This window comes from Dioscorea cayenensis, chromosome 2 (genome assembly GCF_009730915.1).
Source record: "Dioscorea cayenensis subsp. rotundata cultivar TDr96_F1 chromosome 2, TDr96_F1_v2_PseudoChromosome.rev07_lg8_w22 25.fasta, whole genome shotgun sequence".
Lineage (NCBI taxonomy): Eukaryota > Viridiplantae > Streptophyta > Magnoliopsida > Dioscoreales > Dioscoreaceae > Dioscorea > Dioscorea cayenensis.
The window spans coordinates 8,104,083-8,114,585 of NC_052472.1; the positions used below are offsets into that span (position 1 = coordinate 8,104,083).

Sequence of the window (10,503 nt, forward strand, 5' to 3'; positions counted from 1 at the left end):
CAAAATTGGAACCAAGTTTGCGAAGTGTTTGACGTATGGGCTATTGATTTCATGGGCCCGTTCCCTAGCTCTCATGGTAATAAGTTTTATTCTGGTAGCAGTTGACGATGTTTGAAAGTGGGTGCAAGCTTAGGCATTTCCATCATGTGATGCTCGAGTGGTAGTGAAATTTCTGAAGAAACTATTCTCCTGTTATGGCGCCCCTAGAGTGATCATTAGCGACCGGGGCACTCATTTCTGTAACTCACAATTCGACAAGGTCCTGAAATAGTATGGGGTGTCTCATCATACTTTGACTCCATATCATCCCCAAACGAGCGGTCAGGTTGAAGTTTCAAATCGAGAGTTGAAGTGAATCTTAGAGACAACAGTGAGTCATCATCGAAAGGATTGGGCTGATCAGCTTGATGATGCACTCTGGGCCTATAGAATGGCTTACAAAACACCCATTGGAACAACACCAAACAGACTAATCTATGGGAAGGCATGCCACTTACCCGTCGAATTGGAGTACAGAGCATATTGGGCCATAAAACAGTTAAATTTTGACCACCACTTGATAGGCCCCAAGAGGAAGCTCCAACTTAATGAGCTAGATGAATGGCGAACGATGGCATATGAAAACTCATTTGACTATAAGGAGAGAGTGAAGGAAAGCCATGACCGACACATCAAACAGGCTAAGTGCTTCCAAGAGGGAGATCAAGTACTACTCTTCAACTCTCGACTAAGGCTGTTTCCCAGCAAATTGAAATCACGGTGGCATAGACCATATTCAGTCACACATGTGTTCCCTCACGGCGCCGTCGAGATATCTCATCCACAAAATGGAAAGTTCAAGGTCAATGGTCAACGATTGAAACATTACTTTCCGGGTAACAACACTTTGCCAAAGAATGGAGGTAACTCTCCACCATATGTCCCACCATGATCATGAGGTAAAACACATCAAGCTAACGACGTTAAACAAGCGCTTCTTGGGAGGCAACCCAAGCTTTTGAACTCTTTACCTTCTCTTTTCGTATTATTTGAGTTGTCGTGGATTGTGTTCTTTAGTTTTTGTGCATGTTTGGTAGCCTTGTTCATCGTCTTTCTTATGTTTTTCATCCATGTCGTTGAGAATGCCTTGAGTGATTTGATGTTTAGACTCCATGAAACTAAATTCTTAGTGTTTATGTGCTTAATTTGGCTTTGTTTTCATTGTTTTTTAGGTTTGGAGGAGGCTAAGTTGATGAAAATCTGGAAATCACCCGTTTTATGACCGTGAGAGAAGCCGTGAGCCATCCAGAGAGCTCTCACGGGTGCCCTTGCGCCCGCAAAGGCACCCATGAGCCATCCTGAGAGCCTTTGCGGTTGCTCTTGCGGCCGCAAGGGCACCCGCAAGGGCACCCGAGTGAGGGTTTAAATTAGCCCCTCACTCATCTTCTTTCTTCTCACTCACACACTCATCTTCTTTCTCTCATAACTTTCTCATTTCTCCACCAAATCCACTCATTTCTTTTGACTCTAGATCACTCTCCTCCTCCTCTAATCTTATTTTGTTTAGGAATTTCAAGGTTTAAACACTCTCTTGACCATTTTATGCTTTTGAATCACCCCATTTACTCTAGGGTTAAGGTATATCTCTCATCTCTCAAACCTTGAGCTTTTGATGTTCTTTTTGGGCTGATTCTGTGGGGGTTTTTGCTCTCTATGGATGGTGGAACATGTGTGGAATGAAACTTTGTGATTGTTGATAAACGTCTAAGAGTACGTACTCTGCATGTATTTGTTTTGTATGATTCTTTATATTTATTTGTTGAATCGATGCCCTTTTGGTTTAAATTGTGTTATTTTTACATTTCAGGCCCATTTGAAGCCTTGGGGCCTCGGCGACGCGATTGGGGATGAATTCAGCAACAAAGCGGCATTTTCGGTCCGGGATCACTGCAGCAGAGGTACTGTAGCAGTCACTGTAGCTCATCGCGGGCTTCTCAGCAGAAAACTGAAATTCCCGAGGGGTCGGCATACGGCCGGTATACTGACCCGTTTACCGATCGGGATCTGGGCATATATAAGGCTTGTTAGGGCATCAATTAAGGGACTTTTTGGCCACCACTCTCCACCATCATCCTCTAGAGCTTCAAGGCTACGGGAGAAGGCAGATCTGAGGGGCAAATCGAAGGGAGAAGAAGGTTACACTCAAGGAAAAACGATCTAGGAGCTCGCCGGGCGTGATCCGACGAGTTCTCATCACCACCTTCTAGTCTTCATCTTAGGGGAGTTTGTTATGAGCTTTTCTTTGTATCTCTTATCTTCTACACTTGCTCCTTTTGTTGATGATTTGAACTAGACTCCCAAGGTCACCGGGCATCCGGTGAACCTTTGGGATGAACTTGCTTGTATAGATGCTTTGATTTACATTTATGGTATTTGTGTGGTTTGTGATCCTTGTTTGGTGCTTTTTGAATGCTTGGGTATGCATGAGAACTCAGTATATCCATACTTAGACAATACTAGGTTGCATGACCATTGCCCTAGTGTTAGACTCACCAAGCTTGGAAGGGATATATGTATGAATACACCATGACCATTGGGTATTTCATACCCCTCCAACTATTAGGGTTGTACCTAGGTTGAGTTTCGGCCCTAATTTGATATCCCCCTAATTGTAATGCGATCATAGGAGGATTTGGTCGGGAAGAGATTCCGAGCCAATACTCTTATTGGATTAGGGATTACCGCTGTGACCATCGGGGTGATCTATTTTTTTGGATGTCTCTTGGTCCAACCACCGTTGCCTTTTGTAATTCTAGCATCCATCTAGCTTTAGTAGTCCCGAGGGGATCCTCGCCCGGGGACCTCGCACTTCCATTATTACTTGCTTCCTTAGTATGTTTATGTGGTGAACCTTAGTCCTTGTGTTTATAGTTTTCTCTTTGTTATTTTCCTTATCTTGTTTTAGTCCTATATTTGGTAGACTAGACAGTGTCATCTAGGGGGGAGTAATAGCAGCTCTTGGGACCTAGGGAATACGACCCCTGTGTCACGCATAGGGTATTACTTGACGACCCGTGCACTTGCGGATTTCATCAATTGTAAATTTGTTGTGCTCCACTTACAAACAAGGTTCTTGCAAAAAAATTTTGCGGGTTTACTGTAGCACTGGGCATTTTTCACTAGTTTTCATTCCATTGAGCTTGTATTTGTTTAAAACTTGGTTAATTGTTCTTCCCTTGGTCTTGTAGGTATGAGGGTGAAGAAAGTGGCCTACAAGAAGGCTAGGTGGGACCCTTCTCGAAGTCCTAGCACACCAGGGGCAGTTTGTTCGCCTTTAGGGCCATCTTCGCCGGACCATACATCACACGAATGATTAGAGGCATGGGCCTTATTGAGCATACCCAGGGCATGGCAGTTGTTGGCACTATCGCCCTGCTCGGGATGCAGACTCTTGTATGCATTGGGATAGTTGCAAAATGGGGCGGTAGTTACAAGCTTGCACAGCGTCTTTGAACAAATGCACAAGACACCGGCCCTTCACAGGATGCTGAGTCTACTTCTGAGTCTGAATCTGAACCCGAGCAGGAATCCAGGGTGCGTAGACCTTCTTTAGAAGCATGGTTTGAAGAATTTCGCACTGAGGTCTACCAGCAGCTGTAGGTGTTTGATCAAGGACACCGAGACCTGGTTGCATCACTAAGCCGCATTGAGAGCAACACCGCCAACATCTTAACATTCTTGCGCAGCTCATCCTCATCGGTTGGCACCACCTCTGTAGCTACCACCTGCGCGGCATCATCGCTTCCACTTGATCTCTAGGTACCCAACACATGGATATTTATCTATTTTTGTTATTTATTTCTTTGTCTTGACTGTACTTTTGTGTTGTCATTGTAGTGTGTTTTTGTGGGAGTTAGTTAGGGTTCCCCCTTACTAAACTTTTTTTTATCTATTTAAAACCTTGCTTTTGCGCTACTCTCTATTATTGTTGCTTCTGGAAGTGTGATTAGTGTTTTTTGTTGCTTTCAGGGCCATTGTTCAAGTCACGGCACACTCCAGACCCTCATCACACTGTTTTTCCCTAAGTCCGGACCCGAGTGTCAATCTCTTCATCACATGACTAGGGAAGTTTCTTACTCCATTTCCTTGTATTTATTGCTTATCTTTCCCACCTTGATCTGCTGATTTAGTTACATTGGGGACAATGTACAACTTTCGGTGTGGGGATGGAGTATTTTTACAACTGCATGCTTGAATCACCAATGATAGCTATAATTTCATTGTTAAGGACTTCCTAGCTTGGTAGAATGATAGGTCTGAGTTGTACTCCATCTGTGCTTGAATGTAGATCTGTTTCATCTTTTGTGCACCTTTATACATGTTCATGAGCACTTTCACCTTGTACACTCCAGCCAACCCATCATTATGATTTTGGCATTAATTTGTTAAATTCTATCTTCAATGCACTTTTAAGCGCTTTTGAGTTCCTTTATTGTTTTCTCTACCTTAAAGTGAACTATTGTAGCAAGTTTTATACTTGGGGACATGAGATATAGTTGTGCATGTGATAAGAAAAGAAAAAAAAAAGAAGAAAAAAAATGAGAAAAACGAAAAAAAATGAGTCTATGATAGTATTCCTCTGCTAGTATAGCATGAATGCGTCTATGTAGACTGTATTCGAGTACGTTGGATGGCTCTTGTGCCTAATCAGCATGTGCATCCTTCAGAAAGATTGTAAAAATTTTTGTGCAGTCTACGTTAGTCGGACTAAAAAAAAAGTGTGTATGTTGTATATTTGTGTGAAAGAAATAAAGTATCTCTCTTGTTCCCCTGATGCTTGCTACGTAGCCACTTGAAAGTTAGAGTTTTACCTAGGAACCAGAGGATTCTTAATTGAGTATTGAGGATGTCTTTAGCGTCTTAATGTCATTTTCATTTTGTGTGGGGTGAATGGGCATCCTGGGGTAATCCAGGGTGTGGAGGTCAAGGGGGAGTTAGCACACACACTCACAGGAGCACTCTAGATGAGACAGAACTATTATCACTTCACTATTCATTGAACAACTCACTTCTTGATTTCTGTCCATTCGTGCTTGTGGAGTCCTTTACACTTGAGCTTGAGGTCATGCATTTAGCCATTTATCTTCTTGTCCCTGTTCTTCATGTTTGTTTGCTTGGGGACAAGCAAACGCTTAGGTGTGGGGATGCTTGATAAATGTCTAAATGTACGTATTTTCTACATATCGATGCGCATGTTTATTGTATTTTATTGAGAACTTGATGCCTTTTTTATGGTTTAATCATTTTATTTCATGTTTCAGGCATAAAAGAAGCCTAGGTGAGCTCAACGACGGAATGCAAGAAGAAATCGACATCAAAAACGTCATTTTTGGACTTCGGGCACTGTACATGCACTGTAGCAGCACGGAACATGAAAATTTCAGAAAAAGTCTAAGTCTGGATTTCCTTACAGGCAGTATTATGACCATCCTTATGGGCAGTATTATGAGGGTGAGGCCACCCACAGGGAAGCCCGAGTTCATTCCTTTATAAGCATTGTTAGGGTTTCTTTCGAAGGGAGGAGGCCTTCTTCTTGGAGCTCACCACCACCACACCAAATCGGAGCTAGAAGTAAGGTTTTGAGGGCATTTCCATGGAGGATTCGATGAGGAGAGCGCGATTTTGTGTGAGATCTACTCCGAGGGCTTGTGTAGAGGAGGTTGAAGACAAGGAAAGCCACCTCTAGTGTGGCGTCTTAGGAAGCTTCTCCGGCCTTCATTCTTTGAGGGAATGTTTCTTATGTTTTGTTTGGTTGTTTGCATGGATTTCTTGTTGTATTTGATGACTATGAACAACTAGACCCCAAGGTCACCGGATGTAGGTGAACCTTGGGGGGTGAACTTGTGCTTGTATGGATGCTTGGTTCTTTCTATTGTTTTTTGGCTTGTTTGTGATCCTTGCTTGGTGTATTTGTATGCTTTGGTATGCATGAGAACTCGGTGTATCAATTCTTAGGTAATGTTAGGTTGCATGACCATTGCCCTAGTGTTAGACTCACCAAGCTTGGAAGGGAAACACATATAAATATGCCGTGACCATCGGGTATTTATACCCCTCAAATTCTAGGGTTAAGTATTAGCTTGTATTCTAATCCTAACTTGAGAAAACCACCTTTCCCATTGCAATCGTAGGAGGATTTGGGCGAAAGAGATTCCGTATTCAATACTCATACCAGATTGGGGGTCAATTGCCGTGACCATCGGGTTGACCTAATCTAGGGTTTTCTCGGTCCAACTAGCCATTTGCATTTTAGTTCTGGCATCCTACACACTTTAGTAGCCCATGAGAGGATCCTCATCCGTGACCGCTTTCTTCCCTTGATTATCCCCCGTATCTTGCCTTCATTGTTAGCATTTTATTTGGATTTTACTTGTTTATTTGTTTTATCACTATCACATTCAAACTTGGAGGTTAAACAACATATCGAAGAGGAAGTAAGAGTAGCTTCTCGGGCCCTTGGGAATATGACCCCTCGTGCTCGCACGAGGAGTATCACTTTGCGATCCCGTACACTTGTGGGGAAGTGATCAGTAAACCACTAGATCGAAATCTCTAATGGATGGGAAGAAGATTTAGGAGAAGAAATAAGGAGATTTGGATAAGAAATGAGTGAGAAAAAAGAGAGAAAATCGGTGGAAAGAAGAGAGAAATGAGAGAATGGAAGAGAGAGAAGAGAGGAGGGGTTTAAGGGGCCAAAACGCCCCATACGGCCCCCATACAGCCCAGTATGGGGGCCGTACCTCTCGGCTGAATCTGGGTGCCATCCTAGACGGCTGGGGTGGCACAGAGCCGCTATATTGGCTCTTTGTTCATCCCAGACGGCCTTCATACGCCTATGGTTGGCCGTATGACTTTAAAAAGAACTCAGAACTCTGAAATCCTGCTTCAAATGACGTAAAAATGATACGGCAAGCTCGAAGACTTCTCCAAAAATGAATGAAATGAATAAAATGACGATCTAGTGCATGAAATGACACCAAAAGATGAGTTTCTCAAGAATATGCACAAATAAACCACAATAAAATTGATGAGAACAATGTGGCAAGTGTGTGAGCATGAACTTATTCAAAAACAAACAAGACTAAGAAATACGAAGAAAGACATGAGTTAAGACCTAAAATATGAAAAATGCAAGAAAACACCCCCGAATGCTTGGATTGCCACCCAAGAAGCACTTGTTTAACATCACGAGCCTAACGTACCTCATTCCTTACCTCATGGGGGTTCAAATAGTTTGAAGCCACCCCCAGTTCCCCTTGTAGTGTTGTTTCTTCCCAGCAAATTCAGTGACAACATTGAGAAGACTTCGAATTGTTCATGAGTAGATAGGGGTGAAAAATTTACCTTCCTCCTTGAGATGTGGGACGATGAAGCTTGGTACCTTTCTTTTTTCTCCCATGAATCTCCCTCCACATTTTCTTCATGAGTGACTCTTTTTTCTCTTTTTCCTTAGCATTGGTATAGGTTACCTTCTCTTTTGGTTTCTTCATGTTGTGAATTTAAGGATGGTAGTGAGGTTCTTCTTGTTCTTCATTCTCCAATTCTCTCAAATACTCATCCAAAGAGTTTATCGCAAGCACCTCCTGCACACAATCAGAAATTAACCTATCACTTTCATCATGAAGTAAAGTGTCTCATCATGATCTAAAGAGTGTTTCATAGCAGCCGGCAAAGTGTACACCACTTCCTCTTCTCCGACTCTTAACGTTAATTTCCCTCCTTTCAAATCAATTAGGAAACCTGAGGTGCTAAGGAATGGTCGGCCAAGAATTAATGGTGTCTCCACATCCTCATCGATGTCCATGATGACAAAATCCACAGGGAAGACAAATTTGTCCACTCGGACAATCACATCTTCAACAATCCCAGAGGTTTCCTTGTTGATCGATCCGCCAATTGTAAAGTCATCCTCATGGGCCTTAACTCATCCAAGCCAAGTTTCAAATACATGGTGTAGGACATGACATTTATGCTAGCCCCTAAATCTGCTAGAGCATTTTCTTGGACTCCTCCTTCAAGCATGCATGGGATAATGAAGCTTCCCGGATCTTTCAACCTTTTTTGGGAGCTTCTTTTCTAAAATGGCCGAGCAATACTCTGTAAGTGCAACAGTGCCTTCTTCCTCCAACTTTCTCTTGTTCATAAGGAGCTCTTTTAAAAACTTGGTATATTTAGGCATTTGGGGTTAATGCTTCAACTATCGGGATGTTCAAATGGAGTTGTATGAAGATGTTGATGAATTTTATGAAGTGAATATCCTCCTTATCTTGCTTCAATCTGGTTGGATAAGGGATTGGAGGCTTGTACTCAGATGATTTTGACGGTCCTTGTTGTTGAGGCTTATCATTTCTTCCCAGATTTTTTTTCTTCATTGGTTTTTTCAGCTAGCTTGGGGTCTTCCCCGAAGGCTACCCCACTCTCCTTGACACTTGGGTACCGTTGTCTCCACTTGCCTCCCACTTCTAAGGACAATGGCCTTCAAGTGCTCCCTTGGATTGGCTTCTGTGTTACTTGGAAGACAACCTAAAGGACGCTCAGAATTTGCCTTGGCGAGTACCCCTACTCGATGCTCAAGTGATTTTACAGAAGCTTGGAGGTTTCTAAAAACAGAACCTATCTCACTAAACTGTTCAGCATGCTAAGTAAGCTGAGCATTCACCTTGCCAAATTGTGCATCCATGCTACTAGTTATGCTATTAAATCTGGCATCAGTACTGAGCATGAACTTGGCAAGAACCTCTTCAGTTGTAAATTTCTTCTCAAAAGCTGGTTGTTGAAATTGAGATCCTTGGGGTGGTGCACCTCTTTGTTGTTGACCTTGGTTCCATGCAAAATTTGGGTGGTTCTTCCATCCCGAATTGTAAGATGAGTAGTATGGGTTCCATTGATTTCGTTGCCCCCAATGTAGTCGACATTCTCAATGGAAGCAATAAAGGAGCTAGCAATTTGACATTGGGCTTCACCATGCCCACCACTGCAAGTGCTACAACTCATCATTGATTCTGACCTCGAACTACTGTCCATAAGAAGATCAAGCTTTCGAGTTAACACATCAACCTTTGCAGCCAAGGCATGATCGCTACTTACTTCATAAATTCCAGCAGTCTTTTGTGAAGATCCTCTTGAGGCCCAAGTGATTCATTGCTTGCCATAGACTCAAGTAATTGCTCATCCTCATCGGGATACTTGTTGCTAATGGGACCACCCAAAGTGGCATCAATGCGTTGATGAGTGGCATAATTCAGCCTGTTGTAGATGATTTGTACTCGCATCCATGAAGCAAAACCATGATGGTGGCACCTTCTAAGGAGATCCTTGAATCTTTCATAGGCTTCAAACAAAGTTTCGGATTCCCCTTGTTTAAAGGCTGAAATTTCTTGTCTTAACTTGGCCGCTTTGCTCGGTGGAAAGTACCTCCCGAGGAACTTCTCAACTCTATCCTTCCATCTTTTTATTGACCCCGGAGATAATAACGTAAGCCAACAATATGCCCCATCTCTCAAACTGAATGGAAATAGCCTCAAATAGTTTGCATCGTCCGACACCCCATTAATCTTGAATGTAGAGCAAATTTGGAGGAACCGGGAAAGGTGGTGATGTGCATCTTCATTTGCAAGAACATTGAATTGAACCGAGTTTTGGACCATGCCGATTGTACTTGCTTTAATTTCAAAATTGTTGCATGCCACGGATGGTGCTTGAACACTAAACTCATCACCCGTGAATTGAGGTCTTTCATACCCGTGAAGACTCTCTATCCTCAATTTCAATGTTCTAAGTACCCGACCCTTCACCAACTTCTCTCAATCTCTGATGCAATGTTCTATTTGAACATGTCATGCACAGTACCTTGCAAAACCAGGAAAGATGGTAGAAAGTTAAGATCAAAGGAAAAGGAAAATAATGATAAAACGAGTAAATAATGAAATGGCTAGAGTAATAATCTAAAAGTTTCCTAGAATTCGTTAAAGGTCCCTGGCAACAGCGCCAAAAACTTGATTGCTTCCCGCAAGTGTACGGGATCGCCAAGCAATACCTCTTGTGAAGACACGAGGATCGTATTCCACAGGCCTAAGGATCTCTTATTACTCCTTCTCAAACTATTATCTAGCCTAAGATCTTAAGCGATGAGATTTACTCTACTAGATGCAATTAAAACTAAAAATAAGATTACCAACAAATTAGAGAGAACAAGCAATGAGCAGGCAAGAAAATCAATGTAATGCAAAGGTCTATGGATGTAGATCCCCTTGAGGGGTTATCATGAAACATAGATGATGATCAAAAGATGCAAGGGTAAATTGTACCAAGAGATTTCTAGATTAGAACAACCCCAATTTCTCAGCGATTGAACCCTAATCCCATACGAACATTGATAGGAATTTCTTCCAAATCCACATTCCTACGATTGCATTAACTACAAGGAAATCTCAAATAGGAGTAAACCTAGTCTTTTTCGGCTCA

At 42.4% G+C, this 10,503-nt stretch overlaps 1 protein-coding gene and 1 non-coding gene across 2 annotated transcripts; both read left to right on the forward strand.

Annotated features, from left to right (window-relative positions):
• The first annotated feature begins 430 nt into the window (after positions 1-430).
• Positions 431-3,352, forward strand: LOC120272276. The gene is made up of 2 exons (XM_039279050.1): positions 431-902; positions 3,228-3,352. Exons 1-2 carry the CDS (start codon positions 431-433, stop codon positions 3,350-3,352), a joined length of 597 nt encoding a protein of 198 aa, XP_039134984.1.
• A 5,969-nt stretch (positions 3,353-9,321) lies between these two features.
• LOC120281317 lies at positions 9,322-9,428 on the forward strand. The gene has a single exon (XR_005542533.1). It is a non-coding gene; the product is annotated as a small nucleolar RNA R71 (small nucleolar RNA).
• The last annotated feature ends 1,075 nt before the right edge of the window (positions 9,429-10,503 follow it).

Bases quoted from the DNA above. Each gene is read 5' to 3' on its own strand.
- LOC120272276 (XM_039279050.1), top strand. From the start codon at position 431: ATGGCTTACAAAACACCCATTGGAACAACACCAAACAGACTAATCTAT. The intron at 903-3,227 runs GTAACTCTCCAC...TTGGTCTTGTAG, and splicing joins CACTTTGCCAAAGAATGGAG to GTATGAGGGTGAAGAAAGTG.